The 22,305-nt window shown below is 37.7% G+C and overlaps 1 protein-coding gene across 1 annotated transcript; it reads right to left on the reverse strand.

The window, feature by feature from the left end:
* Positions 1-3,391: 3,391 nt before the first annotated feature.
* Positions 3,392-5,038, reverse strand: LOC145510312 (olfactory receptor 7A17-like). The gene is made up of 2 exons (XM_081501115.1): positions 4,096-5,038; positions 3,392-3,438 (listed from the first exon to the last, which is right to left on the reverse strand). Exons 1-2 carry the CDS (start codon positions 5,003-5,005, stop codon positions 3,392-3,394), a joined length of 957 nt encoding a protein of 318 aa, XP_081357241.1. The 5' UTR covers positions 5,006-5,038.
* Positions 5,039-22,305: the final 17,267 nt, after the last annotated feature.

The raw sequence follows: 22,305 nt of genomic DNA on the forward strand, positions 1-22,305 counted from the left end.
AACATTTTTTCATCTATTTTCTCCCATAATCTGGCTTCCACTTTTAATATCAACTAACTTGTACCTGTTAATATCACTAATAATCTACTAGCAGCCTCATCTGATGATCATCCATTTAATTATCTTCTGATGTTTGACATTTCAACATTTCTTCCTTGAAACTCTTCATACTTTGATTTCAATTCCTGTTCTCTCTATCCTCCCATCTTTCCAAACTTTTCTTTTACAGGAAACTCTAATGTTTTAACACTCCACAAAAACACATAAAATACTGGGGAAAATGGTCAGTACCAACTTCATGAATATGAAAAACTACTGATGGTTCAGAGCAAAGAAGTGAACACTTAAGAATAAGGCAACTGGAATCAGATTAGAAAGCTTTTTGATAATTTAGCTTATTGTTTTCCCAACATCTGCTTCTTGGGTCAGTGGCAGTGTTGCAGATGGCACCACAGTCCCTGTGTGGATTCTTAGTGATGGAGAGCAAAAAGATGTGGTTTTCTGTTTTGACTGTCTTTTGACTCCTCAAAGGATTCATAAAATTTACTTCAAACAAAGAGATTCCAAGTTACTTTGCCTAACTTGGAATTTCTCTCAAGGTGGGAAAGCAGCTATTTGGAATGTGATTGTTGAGCATATTTAAAGACAGATGAACTACCTCCTGGTGTCTGGGACAGAAGATACGAAATGGGGCAAACAGTAGGCACACTGAAATTTCTGGGAGGAAAGACTGGAGAGGGAGATGCTTTGGAAGTATGACTAGGAAAGTATTCACATATTATTTAGAATTTAGAAGACTAGGCTGAAAGCCTGATCAGAAAAAAAAGCCCTAATTTCTCACCTCTGACTGATAGTCAAGGCTCTGGGCAAGCAGCATGTGAAGACAAAGACAAATAATTATTAAATGTTCAGCAGAATATTAAAAGAAGTCCAAGTGTACACAGGCATGGGCACGTGCATGCACGCACACGCACACACAGAGTCAAACAATAAAGTTTGAGAAAGTTTATTTGGATCCAGAGTTTAGGAAATCTATTACTAGCTGATCATTAAGATAACAGAACAGAGACTTTAGTGATCACATATGGCAAAAAATATAGTCTATAAAATTTAGTTTATAAAAGTCCTTAAGCAAACAAACAAATACAGTCTGCAATATAACAACAATATATCTCAAGGAGGAGGTACATACCTGATTTCTGAAATTGTGACAATTTAACATTCACAATATTTAATTTTCAACAATAAGGAGAATAAATATGATGAATGCAGAGAAATGAGAAAGCATGACTCTTTCACAAGAACAAATCAAATAGTAGAATCTGAATTTGAGACTCTGGGCTTGTCACAAAAAGACTTAATATAAACTGTCTTAAATATACTCTGAGAGCTAAACAGAGCCATGTACAAAGAACTAAAAGAAACCAGGAGGATGCAACAATTTATGTATAAAGGGAGTCCCAGAAGAGTAATTGAGGGAAAGTGGCAGAACAAATATTAAACAAAAATAATGACTGAAAAGTTCCCAAAGTTGATGAAAGATGTGAATCTATGTGTTCAGGAAGCTCAAAAACCTCCAAGCAGGATAAACTTAAAGAGATCTATCCTGAGACATATTGTAATCAAATTGACAAAAGAGAGGACCTTGAAAGCAGCAAAAGAGAAGTGACTTCTCACAGAAGAAGTGTATTAGTAAGATTAACAGTTGATTTTTAATGGGAAGTATGAGACTTAGAAGGTAATGGGATGCCATATTTAAAGTTCTGGGGGGAAAGCTCTTAACCAGTAAAACTGTATCTAGCAAAACTATCGTTCAAAAATGAAGGATATTATCTATTAACAAATTAAGCCATGCTACAACTTGCATGAAAAGGCAAAATATTATGAAAGTGAAGGATATTCAACACAAAGACTGTGTATTGTATGATTCCTTGTATATGAACTGCATATAATATATAGATACATAGAGCCATACATGGAACACTTTTTCAGGGACTAGAAAAGGAAGTAATGGGGAGCAACTGTTCTTATAATGTATAAATGATTTTGTGTTGAAATGATGAAAATGTTTTAGAACTAGATTGAGGTGGTAGTTGTGCAATACTCTGAATGCTCTAAATGACACTGAACTGTTTGTCTTAAAATGGTTAATTTTATGTTATGTGAATTTCAACTCAAATTATTTTTTAAAGAAGGAGAAATTAAGACATTTCCAGATAAACAAGTTGAAGTTTGTTTTTGGTAGATACATCCTCTACATCATGCTTTGTGATCAACACAGTCAAAGGCTTTAGCGTAGTCAGTGAAGGAGAAGTAGATGTTTTTCTGGAATTCCCTTGATTTTTCTATGATCCAACAGATGTTGACAATTTCATCTCTGGTTCCTCTGTCTTTTCTAAATCCAGCTTGTACATCTGGAAGTTCTTGGTTCAGGTACTGTTGAAGCCTAGCTTGAAGGATTTTGAGCGTTACCTTACTAACATGTGAAATGAGTTTAATTGTGCGGTAGTTTGAACATTCTTTGGCATTGCCCTTCTTTGGGATTGGAATGCAAACTGACCTTTTCCAATCTTGTGGACACTGTTGAGTTTTCCAAATTTCCTGGCGTATTGAGTGCAGCAATTTGACAGCATCATATTTTAGGATTGAATCAGATGTACTGTGCTTAGTTGCTCAGTTGTGTCTGACTCTTTGTGACCCCATCGACTGTAGCCCACCAGCCTCCTCTGTCCATGGGGATTCTTCAGGCAAGAATACTGGAGTGAGTTGCCATGTCCTTCTCCAGGGTATCTTCCCAACCCAGAGATTAAACCCTGGTCTCCCACACTGCAGGGGGATTCTTTACTGTCTGAGCCACCAGGAAAGCCCTGAATCAGATGCATATGTGTTAATTGGAGCCACTAAATTAATGTTAATAAAGGAAATTGTTCTTTATCTAAGGCAATGCATTAGGTGTTTATTCAGGATTCTGAAAGCTCTTGTCACTCAGATGGGATTTGCCCTTTCACTCTGGCCAAGGTTGGCTGCTGAATTTTTCCCCCAAATACCTCAATACCCAAGCCATAATACAACATCACTGCCTCAGTTTTACCACAGTGTGTGGATTATCATGTGTCGTGTCTCTAGCCTATGTTAAGAAACACTTCAAAAACCTTAAAATGTTTTTCAGTTCCTTGAAGGAATTGTCTCTCTTCATCACACAATGTGACTGTTTTACAAGAGTTAGGAAGATCAATGTCCTTTTGGACAAGATCTTCCTGCTTCTATCAAGCAATTGCTTGTTTTAATGTTCTGGATCCTGTCAATCTTGTGATTGCTCATTATAGATTGGTTATGCAAATTTTCCATTCCCGTCTTCCCTCTGACAGAGCCTGATTATATCTGGAAGTGGTCAGATGCCCAGCAAAGATACCATACTTTCCACATCCTTTTCAATCATGGACAGTCATGGATAATATGTCAAGTTATTGGGTGGGAATATTGAAATGCTCTGTAGCAGCCTTTTCCCTTTCTATCTGGAATTTGCACAAGATGATGAGACTCTTGGAGCTGACATACCTTGGAAAACTACACACTATCTATGCAGGAACAGAGAGAATGAACCCTGAGACATTGTTCATGTCCTTCTTTTATGAAGGAGATAAATTAACCCTTAATTGTAAGTAAACAATTTACTTTTTTCTTTTATGTAACACGACTATCCTTTCAGGAAAAGAAGATGAAAATTACTTGGGGTAGTATATATTATTTGAGAAGAAATTATTCTTAAGAAATCCTTGTTGTTCTATGAAAGAAATGAAAATATCCAAATACTTCAGATCAAAACTTGGGAAAAGTTTTGTGGCATAGGACAAAGGATAAATGGGAAAACTTTATCAGACAGAGGAAGTGAATTACAAACTGAGTTACTTAAATTGTATAAAGAGGTGGAGACAAAGAAATGGACACTCATGGAAATCAATAGAAGGAACAAAGTCTACTTCCACAATGTGATCAAGGAAAAGCAGTTCCTGGCTCAGTTTCTCTTTGTCCTGCAATCAAGGGCACTTCTTGAGACTCAGGAAAGTCATCCTGGTTAGAGCTGCTGTCCCATAAATGCTTTCAGAGCTCTCTTTATGTCTTTATTCCGCAGACTGTAGATGAAAGGGTTCAGCATGGGTGTGACCACAGTGTACATCACTGAGGCCGTTGCACTTGAGTGGGAGCTGTGGGTAACAGCAGAGCTAAGGTATACTCCTAGGCTCGTACAATAGAATAGGGAAACAACCAAGAGGTGAGATGCACAGGTAGAAAATGCTTTATACTTCTCCTGAGCTGATGCTATTCTACATATGGAGGAAATTATCTTAGAGTAAGAGTAAAGGATTCCAGCCAGGGGACCAATGGCCAGAAGCAGTGATGTAAAATATATCATCATGTTGTTAAGAAAGGTGTCAGAACATGCAAGTTGGATGACCTGATTGAGTTCACAGAAAAATTGGGGGATTTCTAAGTCTTCACAGAAGGTCAGATCCAAAACTATTAAACTTTGTAGCAAAGAATTCAGGACACTCATGATCCAGGACACCAGCACCAGCAGTGCACAGAGCCGGGAGTTCATGATGACCATGTAGTGCAGGGGGTGACAGATGGCCACAAAGCGGTCATAGGCCATCACAGTCAGGAGTAAGTCATCCAACACAGCAAAGAGTACAAAAAAATACATCTGTGTGATGCAGCCTTCATAAGTTATAACTTTGCTCTTGCTCTGGATGTTCCACAGCATCTTTGGGACGGTGGTGGAGGTGAAACAAATGTCTACAAAGGACAGATTGGAGAGGAAGAAGTACATGGGGGTGTGGAGGTGGGGGTCTGAGCTGATGGCCAGGATGATGAGCAGGTTCCCAAATACAGAGAACAAGTACATGGAGAGGAAAAGCCCAAATATGAGAGACTGCAGTGCTGGTTCATCTGAGAATCCCAGAAGAAAAAATTCTGAAATTCGTGTATCATTCCGTGGTTCCATGTGCTGGAGGTGACTACCAGAAAAATTTAAAAAGATTAATTTTCACATAAGCAAGACTTAATAACCTAGAATTAATGCTATGTCTATATTGTAGAGCTAATACATTAATTTCCATATTTTGTGGTTTGCCTGGTCCCCATTAAGGGCATCCTTATTCCATTTTTATAGAAATTCCTTTCTCACTGTCACCCTGATATTCAAGCATAATGTATACTACTGTTTTTGAGAATATCTTTCATGCATTTGAGGAATATATATTGACTACAGACCATGTTCCAGGCATAGCCAGAGCACAGAGATGTTTAAAAATAAGTCTTTACAATCTAAAGACTTATGGCAGTGAGAAAATATAATCAAACAAAAAATAATAACAATGTAACATGTCTAATAGCACAGATGCAATGAAGAAAAGGAAAGCATGTATAAAGGAAAAAGTGGATAGAATGTGTTATTTTTATTGGGAGTTCAACCAAGACATGCGAATAAGGTAGCACAGACACCTTAAAGAAGAACAAGAGAGAGAGAGAAAGAAAGAGACAAGGTTACCTGAAGAAGTATGTGCCTGGCAGAAGGAGCAGCCAGTGCAAAGGCCCTGGGGAAGAAGTGTACTTCAGAAACTCAAGGCCCAGAATGAGCCAGTGTGTGGTGGGGAATGAATAAGCCATTGAGTGTTGAGAGATGATGTTAGAGGATGTTGACGGGAGAGGAAACCTGCTGCTGCTGCTCGGGCTTTAAGATACAGGGAGCCCATTGTCCACACTATGTAAATCTTGCACTTTATTAATCTTATTGTAAAGGCATCTGGTGAACTGAAAATGATCCTTTCCTTAGCACTTTATTGAATTGAGTTGCGGTCCCTGTATTATGAGTTACTTTGCAATATATCATTCCAGGTACCCCTACTCTGAGGACTGCTCTCAGTTCACAAGGCATGCACACATACACAGACACACACTCACACAACATTCCAAGGCCTCCTAATCAATGTTATTTCCATGTTCTTTCACTCCCTCTCACACTGTTTCATTGTTTAGGCTCCGAGTAGATACAGCTCTAGCTGTCCGGATCAAATATCCTTTCTCTAAAGAATTTAGAAATGGTACCCAGAAATTCCTATCTTAAGTCTCTCATGGACAAATAGACTTGGGCTCCATATTGGCATGTCCATTTTTATTCTTTGTATTTAAATAAACATAAACAATCTGTCCATAAACATAGAGAGAGAGGACTGAAATGGACTCAAGAAAGAAAATATCTAATAAACTCAGGTGGTCCCTGAGAGACTTTGAGGCAGATAAAGCCTCTTTGGTTTTTGGCAGCATTATTAACCTCATTTGATGACAAGCAAAAATAATAATAATAAAATTGCTTAAAAGATAAAAGTGGTAATAAATTTATGATGTGAAACACTTTAAAGATTGAATGCCCCTAAACAAATTAATTAAAAAATAAAAAATAAAAACAAAACAAACAAAAGATTGAATGCCCCTAGTGAAAACTGATCAGAGAAAATAAAACAATAATTCACAAAAGGAAATATACAAAATAAAATATGCCTTGACTGTTAATATCAAACAGAAGGAGACTTGTTTTTCCTGTGACTGTCCTGTATTTGACCAGTTGGTTTTTATGTGATTGAACAGAAGATTAGGGAAGCCCCTTTCTCAGTTTTCTTATGTGGCATCTTTCCTTTGTTTTTCTTCTACTGTGGGTTTTGATACCATTCTGTTAAGTCCAATGGGCATACTTTAATATCAGTCTTAATCCAACCTGCAAAGACCTGCAAAGAGGTCCCAGACAACAGCCTGTAAAATTCTATGCATACCATGACAATTCCATCCTTTCAATAACTGAATAACTTTATATGGTTTGAGCCTGAGCACTGTGACAGATACATTTATTCCATTGTACTCTGACTTCTCATTGTAATGCAAGATCCAAGCAAGCAGGATTTCACCTGTTTTGTTCACTTTCCTATTTTCAGACGTATGCAAATATATGTGCTGTGTTCAGTTGCTCAGTCTGACTCTTTGTGACCCTATGGACTGGAGCCCGCTGGGCTCTTCTGTCCATGGAATTTTTCTGGCAAGATTACTGGAATGGGTTGCCATTTCCTTCTCCAGGGGATCTCCCGACCCAGGGATTGAACCCGTGTCTCTCATGTCTCCTGAACTGCAGACAGATTCTTTACCACTGAGCAACTGGGGAAGCCATGCAAAAATATATGCACCCACAAATTTAAATAAATGTGAAGTTATATAAAGTAAAAAGAATGACACGGAGGATGAACCAGCTTATACACAATAGTTTCAAAAGAACTATATTTAACATAATTGAAAGATGCATCAAAAGCTAACTGAAATGAGATATAAAATAATTTGATGACTTCAACATGGACTGATAATTAAGTTGAAAAACACATAGACATAAAAGAATATGATATATAATGTTCTTAGAAAATTTGGCACTTAGCAGGTGCTTAATTATTATTTGTTGAATGAATCAATAAATTAGGTCTCAGTATGTAAGTATATTTAGTGTGTCGAGGTCATATTTCAATAGGTTTGAAAAGGTTGGACTGTTGAATGAAATCTGACAGAATAGATATCTAATTGGAAGAAAATTAAGTTGATTCCCAGCCTCGGTCCTACTGCAGTGAATCAGAGGGATTATATATTCACTGTAAGAGTAAGCAATACCTTCAGGTGAACATTTAGAAAAACACACATAAAATCTACAGGAAGGCCAACCATCTAATTTTTTTTTCCTTTTGAACTTTGTATTTTATATTATCATATAGCCTATTAAAATGTTGTGATAGTTTCAGGTGGACAGCAAAGGAACTCAGCCATATGTATACATGTATGCATTCTCTCCCAAATGCCACTCCCGTCGAGACTGCCACATAACATTGAGCAGAGTTCCCTGGGCTATACAGTAGGCTCTTGTTGGTTATCCATTTAAATATAGCAAGAGGGCCAACTATCTTAACTAAGGAAAGAAACTCAGAAGTAGACAAGATACATTTAACTAAATACAATGTAAAACATTTTAATAGCCAAATCATCCTCTAAAGTCAGCTGAGAGACAGTAATTAAAAAAAATCATTTGAAAAGTTGACAATGGTAGAATAATAGGCATATGGTATATGGGGATAAAATAACATAGGCAAGTCAAAATGGTGATCAAATATATAATCTTTCAAAGAATTAATCTCAAAAATATGCAAGCAACTCCTGCAGCTCAATTCCAGAAAAATAAACAACCCAATCAAAAAGTGGGCCAAAGAACTAAACAGACATTTCTCCAAAGAAGACATACAGATGGCTAACAAACACATGAAAAGATGCTCAACATCACTCATTATTAGAGAAATGCAAATCAAAACCACAATGAGGTACCATTTCACACCAGTCAGAATGGCTGTTTTCCAAAAGTCTGCAAGCAATAAATACTGGAGAGGGTGTGGAGAAAAGGGAACCCTCTTCCCTGTTGGTGAGAATGCAAACTAGTATTTGCAAACATTCTCTGGTCATCAATGTGGAAACAAAGTCAATTATGCTCCATTTTAAAAATAAAAGAAATGCCATCATTTCACTGTGTATCTTGCCAGATCAATACTTTACTGTTATACTCCCCTTTATTAAAAAGATCCTTGGGCTTATATTCTACTATCATTTAAGTATCAAAAATGACAATTGCTTTGCTGAGATCAAGTTCCCTTCTCCTTTGGCATCATAAATAAATACATTAATTTATTAAGCAAGCTAGCAAATAGCCACAGTGATCTTTGGGCTCAGAATTAGGCTGGATTGGCCCTTGGGTGACCTAAGGTCACTTTCTAGGCTGCTATTCTCTTTGACCTTTTCCTGCAGTATCTGCTGAAATCTCAGACTCACCTTGATGGGAACTCTGAGAAGAAGATCACTGGGTGGAAGTCCAAGTTCCTCCCTGGATGGTTGATGACGGAGACTGAAGCTCTATATCCAGACAAAGCAGCAGGAAGGGGGCAAGCCCTGGTCTCCAAGGAAGATTTAAGAGTCTATAAACAACTGTGTTCTGTGCAGACTAAGATCACACATGCCCAGGGACTGCTGCTCCCTTTATCTGCTCATTAAGAATGTTGCCTTTTTGTTACTCTAAACTCTAAGAACGTGATTTCCCTCTGGGACACTGCTCTGGCAGAAAGGAAATTTTCCAGCTGATTTCCTGATCCTAGGAGACTATGTGGATAAGCCAAGTAATTCAGGTCTTATTACTCCTCCTACATTAACGCTCCTGTCTTCAAGAGCTGTAAACCTTCTAGCACTTCATCAGAATACTGAATTCAAATTTTCTCAAAAGTCTAATATTGAGGAATTTGTCTTAACTAACACTTTGGATCTTCAAAGCATTGACTTGTGGGGTCAAGTCAGTACCTCAAGACAATTATTATTCTCCTCCTTAGAAAAGAGAGTGACATTGTGTCTTTAATTAAAAAACAAAACAAAACAAAAACTTGGGCACCAAATTCATTGGCTTCATGATAATATTTTAAAAAATGATTAAGAACTTCAAACTTATACCACAAGTTCACAGATATCATTAGTTCTTTATTATAAAATACTTAGTAATTACAGGAGGAGGTACATTTAGATTTTACGTACCTTAACCTAGCATAGCATAACAAAGATATTCTTTGATTTATTTTTTTATGAAATTTCAGTCTATGAAGTAATACTTTTATAAACTCTATTCTCCAATGTAGAAATGGATCTTAGAGGGATTTAATATTCTGTCCAGTATAAACCAAGTAAGGAGTGCAGTCTTGATTGAAAATTCCATCAGGATGCTTCTCTCAAACTCTGGGGCACTGGTCATCAACCAGAGATGATTTGTCCTCTGGGGATTTTGGCAATGTCTGAATTGTTTTTCAGCTACTCAGTCATGTCTGACTCTGCAACCCCGTGGACTGCAGCACGCCAGGCTTCCCTGCCCTTCACTATCTCCCGGAGCTTGCTCAAACTCATGTCCATTGAGTTGATGATGCCACCCAACCATCTCATCCTCTGTCATTCCCTTCTCCTCTTGCCCTCAATCTTTCCCAAAATCAGGATCTTTTTCAATGAGTCAGTTCTTTGCGTCAGGTAGCCAAAGTATTGGAGCTTCAGCACCACTCCTTCCAGTGAATATTCAGGGTTGATTTCCTTTAGGGTTCACTGGTTTGATCTCCAGTGGCTCTAAAATAACTGTAGGAAACAAAATAGATAGAAAAATATTAAACTAATTTTATATAAATATAAAATGTTTGTCATTAAATGACCTTGATATAAGTAATTAATTCACGATTATGTTGCCAAAGCCTTGGGAATAAATGAATGTAACAAAAGGCTTCTAAAAGAGGATAGGAAGCAGTAAATAAAAGTTATAATTTTATCTTATATAAAGATATATGGATTTAAAGATGCTTTGTAAGCTAATCTTCAATCAAGTGTAAAAGAGAATGCTTTGCAGCTGATGAATAAAAGTGACATAAGTTTCAGAAACAGGTCTATTCATAAAAGTACAAAAGAAAGAAAGAAGAATAAGCGAGATTTGAAATCTAGTTGTACATGTGCATAAAGGGTGATATATTAGAACAAAGTATGCAGAAGAACCTCCACTTTGTCTGTTGTTTGAAGTACAGATTCTCAAGTGAATAACAATAAAGGGACAGCTCTATTCTTTCTGTTAAAAAAAGGAGGACACTTTATTAATGACTAGATAGAATTAACCACACGCAATGTATAAATTTTTACTTTCTCCCTAGTAAATTTATATATATATAAATGAACAAATGGAAAACAGCTAGCTGGTGAAAAAAAAATCTCCCATTTGTTTGAATAAGTGCAAACAAAAAGGGAATAAAAACACTGAGACCTCACCATACAAAAGTAAAGGACTCCCACAGATAATTATGATACAGATAGTATATGTCTGAGAAACCCGCAGACACATTCAGCTTCATAGGTGAATTGCAAAGTAAAACTTGTTAACACATCTCTTTTCACCTACAATTTTCTTTCATGTGAATATCCATTCTGAGATGATACCATGAGAGGTATATCTCATAAATTTCTTTTCAAGAAAATATTTTCAAGCATTCTTTGCTCTGGATTTTTCCAAATAAGCCCCATCTTAAAAAGAAGCGTCTTCACTTCATTGTATATCCATCCTCAGCTAGTGCCCTATTCCTCTACTTCAGTTAATTCCAAAGATCCAGGATTATATGGTAGTTCTACTTTTAATTTTTTCAGGAACTTCATACTATCTCACATAGTGGCTGTACCAATTTACATCCTCATTAATAGTGCACAGGGGTTCACTTTTCCACACATCTTCAGCAACATTATTTATCTCATCTTTTCCATAGTAGCGACTCTAAATGATGTAAGATGATATTTCTTTGTGATTTAGATGTTGACTTCCCTAATGGTTAGCCATGTTGAGCATCTTTTCATGTACTTGTTGGCTGTTTGTATGTCTTTTTTAAAGAATAAATTTCTATCAAGTCCTTTGCTCATTTTCCAACTGGATTATTTGTCTTTTGCTATTGAGTTATATATTTAGAGCATATTTAGATATAGGGTTTGAAATATTTTCTTTCATTCCATCAGTTTCCTCCAACACTTTGGCCACCTGATGAGAAGAGCTGACTCATTAGAAAAGACCCTGGTGCTGGGAAAGATTGAAGGAAGGCAAGGGGACGACAGAGGATGAGATAGTTGGATAGCATCACCTACTCAAGGGACACGAGTTTGAGCGAGCTCTGGGAGATGCTGAAGGGCAGGGAAGCCTGGCGTGCTGCAGTCCATGGGGTCACAAAGAGTCAGACACGACTGAAAGACTGAACAACAATGACAATCAGTTGCCTCCTCATTTTGTTGACTATTTTCCTGCAAAGATTTGTAGTTTAGTATTTTCCCATTTTAAATTTTTACTTTTGTTCCTTGTATTTTTGGTGTCACGTACAAAGAAATCATTGACAATACCAATGTCAGGGGGGTGTTCCTTGTAGTTTATTCTAGGAATTTTACCCTTTTAGTTTTTATGTTTAATTCTTTAATCCATTTCAAGTTAAATTTTTATTTGTACAGGATAGGGATCCAATTTTGTTCTCTTTATTATCCAGTTTTACCAGCACATTTTTTGAAGACACTGTTCTTTCTTAATTGAATTTTCTGGGCTCTGTTGTTAAATAATAGTAGACCGTATATACAAGGGTTTATTTCTAGGCTCTCAATTCTGTTCAGTTATGGCCCTTTTTATGCTAGTACTACACAGTTTTAATTACTATAATTTTATAATGAAATTTGAAATCAGGAAGTATGATACCTCCAACTTTCTTCTTTTTCAAGATTGTTTTGGCTATCTGGGATCTTTTATTATTCTATAAAAGTTTTAGGATTTTAAAATATATTTCTTCAAATAATGCCATTAGAATTTTGTTAGTGATTTCATAGAGACTGTAGATGGATTTGAGAAGTAAGGACAGTCTAAAAATACTAAATCTTTGGATCCAAAAATATAGAAAATCTTTCAATTTATTTGTGTCTTAGTTCAATTTCTTTCATCAGTATCTCATAGTTTTGTGTGTCTTTCACTTCCTTGGTTAAATTTACTCTTAGGCATTTATTATTTTGATGCTATTATAATGTTGTTTTAATTTATTTTTTGTATAAAGCAAAATTTTTGTATGTTGATCTTATATTAACGTATGTTGATTTGGTATACTGAAACTTAGCTATTTTGTCCATTGTTTCTAATAACTTCTGGTGGAGTCTTTAGGGATTTATATTCAAAGACAATTTTCTTCTTCCTTTTGATTTTGGATGATTTTTGTTTCTTTTTCTTGTCTAACAGATTTAGGTAAAACTTCTAGTGCTATGTTGAATTGCAATCTTGAGAGTGACACCCTTGTCTTGTCCTTTATCTTAGAAAACTTTGAAACTGTCACTGTTGAGTATGATAGCTGTGACTTGTCACATATTATTTTGACTTATTATTTCACACATATTATTTGACATATTATTTTGAGGAATGATCCATCTATTCCAAATTTGTTGAGACTGTGTATCATAAAAGGAAGTTGAATACAAAGTTGAATTTGTGTTTACTTTATCTTTGGTTCTATCAGTGTGGTGTGTGTATCATGTTTATTTCTTTGCACATAGGGAACCACCCTTATATTCTAGAAATAAATCTCACTTGATCATGATGTATGTTTCTCTCTTGTTGATAGTTTATGGCATGTATGTTAATTAGAAATATCAATTTGTCATTTTCTTTTCTTGTAGGGTCTTTTCTGGTTTTGGTAGCAAGGTAAGAGTGTCCTCGGAAAATGAATTTGGGAGTGTTCCCACCTCTTAAATCATTTGGTGAAGTTTGAGAAAAATTGTTAATTCTTTAAATTTTGGTAGGATTCACGGTAAAATCATCAGATCTTTGCTTTTATCTGCTTTCTGTTGCTGCTGTTGTTGGGACGTTTATGGTTACTGATTCATTTGCCTTACTCTTTATTTGTTGGTTCAGACTTTCTATTTCTTCACAGTTTTGTCTTGGCAGGCAAACCCCTTCAACAATCAGCCTGTCAAGGGTACTCTGACAGTATACACAGATGGAGGTGTTCAAGGCAAGGAGTAGAGTGTACTGAGAGACAAAAGTCTCCACAGCTCAGTGGAGAAATAATATTAGCAAAAACAAAATCATATAAAATGCCACATGGTGACAGGTGAAATGAAGAAAAAGAAAGGGGGTACAGAGAGGTAAGTGGCTGTGGTGGTATTCTTTACTGAGTGTTTAGGCAGGTTGGCAAACAAGGTCACCTTTGAAGAGACTTCAAGGGGGAAAGGTGAGGAGCTGAAGACAGTGCCTGCCTGGAAGGTGGAATGGCCAGTGCAAAGGCCTCAAAGATGCCATTGGTTTCAGGCATTCAGGCTCCAAAAGAAGCCAGTTTCTCAAAGGGAATAAGCAAGAGGGAGGGTGATGGGAGATGAGGCCAGAGGATCTTAGGGAATGAACTGACCTTCCTCTGCCCCTGAACTTCAAGGCATGAGGCGTCCCTAATCCACATGTGGTTCCTTGTACTTCATTAATTTTATTTCCAAGAATCCTGAACATAGGAATAGATCCCCCTTTTGTTTTCATGTTCAGTTAACATTCTGTCATCTATATTTCCAGGGGAAATTTTGATGTCTGTGAGCTCAGGTCATCCTGTTCTAAGGACACTCATGCCCCACAACACACACACACACACACACACCCATGCACCCGTGCAACACAGCACTGTGATCTCATGTGGCCATGGGGGAGTCAAGACTCTTTTCACCTCCAACCACAACAGTTAGGAATGGAATGATGCAAGGCAATATTGTAAACATCAGATTATCTCTGCCCTAATGTATGTCCCAATAGTACCCAGATTCTAGTTGCTGAGCTTTCTATAGACATGTAAACGTGGGCTTCAATTTTAATATGATCATTCTGTGCCATGTATGTCTTTATAAACATGAGAAAGCAGTTCTAAGAAACATAGGTATAGTAAGCAAATAAATATGAACAATAAAGATGATCTAATGAGCTTAGTCCCTGATAAATTGTTATAAGGGGAAAGTTTCTTTGGTTCTGGCAGCATTTCAAACCCAGCTATATCCCCTTGATGTCCAAATTACTTAACAAAGCAGTAAAAATAATTCATCCAAAAAAGGGAAGAATGATGTCTTCATGGGGTCAAGACACTTTAGTGATTGACTGTCCTTCTAGAAAAATGAGCAAAGGGAATAAACATACAATTCAGGAGAGAAAATTTGTGAAGTGCAAGAAAAGGGTTGATTTTTAAGGATGAAATGGTAAAAAAAACCTTTTTACTTTATTGTTTAAACTTTTATTTCATATTGAGTATAGTTGATAAACGGGCTTCCCAGGTGACTCAGTGGTAAAGGACCCGCCTGCAATGCAGAAGATGCAGGTTTGATTCCTGACTTGAAATCTCCTGGAGAAGGAAATGACAACCCATTCCAGTATTCTTGCCTGGAGAATCCTATGGACAAAGGAGCCTGGTGGGCTACAGTCCATCGGATCGCAAAACAGTCCGACACGACTTATTGACTAAACAATACCAAAGACATAGTTGATTAACAATGTTGTGTTCATTTCAGGTGTACAGCAAAGTAATTCAGTTATACATATTCATGTATCTATTCTTTTTCAAGAGATCTTCCTGTTTAGGTTATGGGCTCCCCTAGTAGCTCAGCTGGTAAAGAATCCACCTGTAATGCAGGAGGTTTGATTCCTGGGTCAGGAGATTTGCTGGAGAAGGGACAGGCTTCCCACTCCAGTATTCTTGGGCTTCCCTGGTGGCTAAGCTGGTAAATAATCTGCTTGCAGTGCAGGAGACCTGAGTTCGATCCCTGGGTTGGGAAGATCCTCCTAAGAAAGGAATGGCTACCCACTCCAGTATTCTGTCCAGGAGAATTCCATGGGGCTGCAAAGAGTCGAACACAACTGGGAGACTTCACTTCACTTCATAGAATATTGAGCAGAGTTCCCTATAACAGGGGATTTCTGTTTTAAAATTAAGTTTTATTGCAGTATAATTGCTTTACAATGTTGTGTTCCTAAATATTTTGCAATGTGAGAATTTTGGTACCAGAAAAACATGCCTTAAATTTCAGATCTGCCACATGTTACTTGTTTGAACTTTCAGAGCCAAATGAAACAATCTAAATGCTAATATACTCTCTTGAACATTGAAGATAGAGGTATCCAATATTCCTAAGGGGTCAACAGCTTAGTCAATATATGTGAAAAGCTTAGTGTAGTTCCTTCCTGTTGGTAAGTGCATGGCTATCACTGAGGATGAAATTTCTGGCTTTTCCTTCCACCTCTCAAGTGCCTCCATTGTCCTCCCACCTTGGTCCACAATTCCACAACCTTGTTTCAGTTCCTTGTCATCTTTCCTGTTTATCACTGCTGGTACCCCTCTAGCAGACACCCACATCAATCCAGTGAGATCTTTCTAGATGAAAAAGCTGATCATGGAATTCTCAGAGTTACATGCAATTCCAGTGACTCCCCATTGCAGAATGAAGCCAAAGTTCTGTAGCTTCAACCAAGAGGCTCTCTCCGCATCCTTACTGCCAGTTTCACCCTCACACTGCCCTTGTCTTGTCCACACCGATCTCATAAACCTAGAACTTGACTTACAGTTTCCCTGATGCCACAGTGTAAATTCTCAGTGTCATCATGCACCTGATTCTCTCTGCTTGGAGTCTCACCACAGGTCTATTTGGAATTTTTTCTCTCTTCTCCATCTTTAAAACTCTGTCTCCTCTCAGACTGCCTGGAGTTGTTTCTTTCATGAAACTTTATTTCCTTAACATTTTCACAGGAAAAGAACATTTCCTCATGAACTTAATTTAGCTGTACATCCATCAGTGTAACTTTTATTTAATTCTGTGTTTTTTTTCCCCTTACTAGACTGTAGGTGCCTTGAGACATATACCAATGTTATTCATAATCACCAACTTCCTCCCACTTCCTTCCAGCAGATTTGGCACAGAGCACTAGCTAAATAAATATGTATTGCATGAACTCAAAAAACTATGATCTCAGAAAAAAATGCTAGTAGTAAAAGACGATGAAAGACAGAACAGAAGAAAGGAAATGCTAAAATAGGTGTGGAGAATGTGCACAGTAATGTTTTTCATGTTCTCAGATTAGGTTCCATTCCATGTACAGAGGAGCCTGGCAAGCTACAGCCCATAGGGTCACAAAAAGTTGGATATGACTGAGTGACTAACACTTTCACTTTGCAAGAATTAAATAGAATAGAATAAATGAAATACACAAAAATATCGTAGTGCATTATATCTAGTAAGGATGCATAAAAATCACTTCTTGGCTCTCTTTGCTCAGTCATATGTATGTGTGTGTGGGCTTCGCTTGTAGTTTAGAAGATAAGGAATCTGCCTGCAATGCAGGAGACCTGGTTTGATCCCTGGGTCTGGAAGATCCCCTGGAGAAGGAAATGGTTACCCTCTCCATTATTCTTGCCTGGAGAATTCCAAGAACAGAGAAACCTGGCAGGCTACAGCCCCTGGGATCATAAAGAGTCAGACACGACTGAGCCACTAACACTACTGTGCTATGTATGTGTGTGTACCTGTGTGTGTGTGTGTTTATTTCTGTATTTGTGTGTGCAGATATGCTAGATCACTATGTAAAAGGCATGCTTTACTCTGAGAGATAGAAAAAAATGTCTGGAATCCACTGAAGTGAAGTCAAGAACAGTTTTAAAAGGGAAGTTCCTGCTAATGAGGGAAATGCAATATGAATGAAGAGCCCAACAGAGGAGCCAGTTTTCAGAGTGAAGAAGCAGCTGTGTGGGTGAGGTACCGCGGATTCAAGGGAGCTTAGGCCATTGGATCTTAATCGCTCCACTTGCCTCACCATTATATCAAGGTCAGGTACCTGATCTAATTGTTATTCCTGTACCTATTCCTGTTTATTTACCACACTAGTTTTCATCTGGTCCAATAGTGGATAAGTTTGGCACTGCTCTCATTTTTCTCTGTGGAATTCTTCTTTGCTATTCTTGGGCTTTAGGCTTTTATTTTGACACATCCAGTAGGTGTCCTTTTGGACACTAGTCCTGGTTCTGTTCTTTTTATATCATGCAAGGGCCACCACAGATCATACCCTATAATATCCTGCGTTTGCCACATCTGTCTATCCTCTTTCTTCAGATAAATTATCCCTGAGGACATAGATCACACATGTATTTACTTCATAGTACTCTGCCTTTTCTATTATAACATAAGATCCAAATTGGCAGGAATCTCCTCTGCTTGGGTTCACACTTGGGGTTTCATAAATGCATATGTGTGTGCATGCTGTTGGTTCAGTTGTGTGCAACTCTTTGCAACCCTAGGGACCCTAGCCCGCCAGGCTCCTCTGACTATGGGATTCTCCAGGCAACAATACTGGAGTGGGTTACCATGCTCTCCTCCAGAGGATCTTCCCAACTCAGGAGTTGAAGAGGTTTCATAAATGTGTCCAACTTTATAGAAAAAGTAAGGTGGAAATGAGAATTCATGAATAAGATGGCCAGAAAAGTAAAACTATGTTAAGTATAGTGGAATCAAGATAAAACTGTTAAGTGTAATTTGATAAAAATCTAAAACTAGCTACTTAAAAAAGAGTTATAAAAAACTCTTCAGTAAATTAATAAATTTAGTAAATTAAAAACATCTACTTGCTTCTCTAAATAAATATATTGGTAAAGAATGGGAAATGAAAACAAAAAAGTACACTTTATAAAAAACTATGAAGCTTGCACTAACAAAAGATATTTTCTATCTATATAGATTATACATGGATTCAAATAATGTTAAGAAAAAGAAGCAATTGGTAGTTGAATGCAAATGACTGTGTTCCATAGAATTGGAGATTATGAAGGATAATTTTAAAAACAGGTTGCCTTTTTATTTTGCCAGTTGTTTCTTTTGCTCTGCAGAAGCTTTTTAGTTTAATACATGACTTATTTGATAAAATTTATTTTATATGTGAATGCTTAAATGTGAAAGAAGAATATGATTTTCATGTTTCATGGACTGCTACTGTAATATCTACTTTTATGGCTCTGCATCTTTCTAATGAATACAAAACATGCTCAAATACACCCTTTAACAATTTTAAAAAATGTGCTCACTTCCCTGCACTTTTCTATAGGCCTATTACTCAATTTTCCTCCTCTCCTCAAGTATAAATCTCCTCTAATATGTCCTAATTTTATTGGAACCGCTTTATACCTTCAGTTCCTTCCTCAGTTTTACCCACTGGACTTCCATCCTCATCCCTTAATTGTCAAGAATGATCTTCATATTGCTAGGTCAAAAAGAAATTTCTCTTTTTAGCATATTAATAAAGTACTTATAAGTTAATTAGTTGGGTTTCCCAGGTGGCTCAGTGGTAAAGAATCCACCTGCAATGCAGGAGACCCAGTTTCTATCCCTGAGTCAGGAAGATCCCCCTGGAGAAGGAAATGGCAACCCACTTCAGTATTCTTGGCTGGGAAATCCCATGAACAGAGGAGCCTGGTGAGTTACAGTCTATGGTGTCACAAGGAAGCAGTTACAATTGATCACCCACACACCACGCACCAGGTAATTAATTAATCAGCCAGCAAACATGTCCAAATCTTGGCTCTAAGCTAGGCTCATTAAGATCTTTTATGACTTCAGGTAAAATTTCTCAGTTTGTAGTCTCTCTGAATTTTACCTGGAGTAACCATGGGTTCCCAGGCTTTTCTGGCCATGATCTGTGGAAATCTGAATTCCTCCCCGGACAGTTGATGACGGAGTTTGAAGCCGTGTTCTCAGAGAAGATCGCAGGAAGGAGTGGAGTGCCAGTTCCTTTACAGACACAGGACTCCAAAACAACAAGCATATTTCCTTAACCTCAGGGATGTAGAAGCAGAGGGACTGCAGCATAGGAGATATTTATGGATCCCTATGTCCAATCATTAGGGACATCTCCCTCTTGTTACTCCAACCTCAAGCACATGATTGCCCTCAGTGCACGAGTCTTGACAGAAGTTCTTCCTAATGATTCTCTGTTCCCAAGAGACCAGGTTAGAAGTCAAGTGATCCCAGTTTTTGTTACTCTTTCTCCATGAACTCGCCTTCCATTTATAGGTTTAACCTCCCAGCATCTATCATATCTGTAAAGTTAAATATCACATTTCCCCCATCTATTCATTCAAGGATCGACACTTTTGTTGTTTCCTTGTCTTGGATATTGTGAGTAACTCAGCAATAAACATAGAGGTATAAATAGTTCTTCAAGATAGTCATTCCTTTGAATACATACTCAGAATTGGAATTGCAAGATCATATAGTAGTACTATTTTTAATATATTGAGTAGCTTAATACTATTTCGTGTAGTGGCTGTACCAATTTATATTCCTATCGATCATGCATAAGGTTTCACTCTTTTCTGCATCCTTTTTGATATCTATCTCATCTTTTTGATAACATTCTAAAAGATGTAACGTGATACCTCAATGTAATTTTTTAATTGGAATATAGTTACTTTACAATGTTGTGTTAGTTTTTGCTGTACAACATGAATCAGGCATATGTATACATGCTTCCCCTCCCTCTTGAGCCTCTCTCCCACTCTCCCATCCAACCCCTCTAAGTCATCATAGAGCACCGAGCTGAGCTCCCTGTGTTATACAGCAGTTTCTTGCTAGTTATCTATTTAACACATGGTAGACTGGAATGGGTGAATTTAACTCAGATGACCATTATATCTACTACTGTGGGCAAGAATCCCTTAGAAGAAATGGAGTAGCCATCATTGTCAACAAAAGAGTCCGAAATGCAGTACTTGGATGCAATCTCAAAAATGATAGAATGATCTCTGTTCGTTTCCAAGGCAAACCATTCAATATCACGGTAATCCAAGTCTATGCCCCAACCAGTAATGCCGAAGAAGCTGAAGTTGAACGATTCTATGAAGACCTACAAGACCTTTTAGAACTAACACCCAAAAAAGATGTCCTTTTCATTATAGGGGACTGGAATGCAAAAGTAGGAAGTCAAGAAACACCTGGCGTAACAGGCAAGTTTGGCCTTGGAGTACAGAATGAAGCAGGGCAAAGGCTAATAGAGTTTTGCCACAAGAACGCACTGGTAATAGCAAACACCATATTCCAACAGCACAAGAGAAGACTCTACACGTGGACATCACCAGATGGTCAACACCGAAATCAGACTGATTATATTCTTTGCAGCCAAAGATGGAGAAGCTCCATACAGTCAGCAAAAACAAGACCGGGAACAGACGGTGGCTCGGATCATGAACTGCTTATTGCCAAATTCAGACTTAAATTGAAGAAAGTAGGGAAAACCACTAGACCATTCAGGTATGACCTAGATCAATGCCCTTATGAGTATACAGTGGAAGTGACAAATAGATTTAAGGGTCTAGACCTGATAGACAGAGTGCCTGATGAACTATGGACAGAGGTTCATGACATTGTATAGGAGACAGGGATCAAGAAAATCCCCATTGAAAAGAAATGCAAAAAAGCAAAATGGCTGTCTGAGGAGGCCTTACAGATAGCTTGGAAGAGAAGAGAAGTGAAAAGCAAAGGAGAAAAGGAAAGATATTCCCATCTCAATGCAGAGTTCCAAAGAATAGCAAGGAGAGATAAGAAAGCCTTCCTCAGCGATCAGTGCAAAGAAATAGAGGAAAACAACAGATTGGGAAAGACTAGAGATCTCTTCAAGAAAATTAGAGATACCAAAGGAACATTTCATGCAAAGATGGGCTCGATAAAGGACAGAAATGGTATGGACCTAACAGAAGCAGAAGATATTAAGAAGAGGTGGCAAGAATACACAGAAGAACTGTACAAAAAAGATCTTCATGACCCAGATCATCACGATGGTGTGATCACTCACCTAGAGCCAGACATCCTGGAATGTAAAGTCAAGTGGGCCTTAGAAAGCATCATTACGAACAAAGCTAGTGGAGGTGATGGAATTTCAGTTGAGCTATTTCAAATCCTCAAAGGTGATGCTGTGAAAGTGCTGCACTCATTATGCCAGCAAATTTGGAAAACTCAGCAGTGGCCACAGGACTGGAAGAGGCAAGTCTTCGTTCCAATCCCAAAGAAAGGCAATGCCAAAGAATGCTCAAACTACCACACAATTGCACTCATCTCACATGCTAGTAAAGTAATGCTCAAAATTCTCCAAGCCAGGCTTCAGCAATACATGAACCGTGAACTTCCAGATGTTCAAGCTGATTTTAGAAAAGTCAGAGGAACTAGAGATCAAATTGCCAATATCCACTGGATCATCAAAAAGCAAGAGAGTTCCAGAAAAACATCTATTTCTGCTTTATTGACTATGCCAAAGCCTTTGACTGTGTGGATCACAATAAACTGTGGGAAATTCTGAAAGAGATGGGAATACCAGATCATCTGACCTGTCTCTTGAGAAACCTGTATGCAGGTCAGGAAGCAACAGTTAGAACTGGACATAGAACAACAGACTGGTTCCAAATAGGAAAAGGAGTCCATTAAGGCTGTATATTGTCACCCTGCTTATTTAACTTATATGCAGAGTACATCATGAGAAACGCTGGGCTGGAAGAAACACAAGCTGGAATCAAGACTGCCAGGAGAAATATCAATAACCTCAGATATGCGGATGACACCACCCTTATGGCAGAAAGTGAAGAAGAACTAAAGAGCCTCTTGATGAAG

This window comes from Giraffa tippelskirchi, chromosome 6 (genome assembly GCF_054371585.1).
Source record: "Giraffa tippelskirchi isolate mGirTip1 chromosome 6, T2T-mGirTip1v1.2.pri, whole genome shotgun sequence".
NCBI classification, from domain to species: domain Eukaryota; kingdom Metazoa; phylum Chordata; class Mammalia; order Artiodactyla; family Giraffidae; genus Giraffa; species Giraffa tippelskirchi.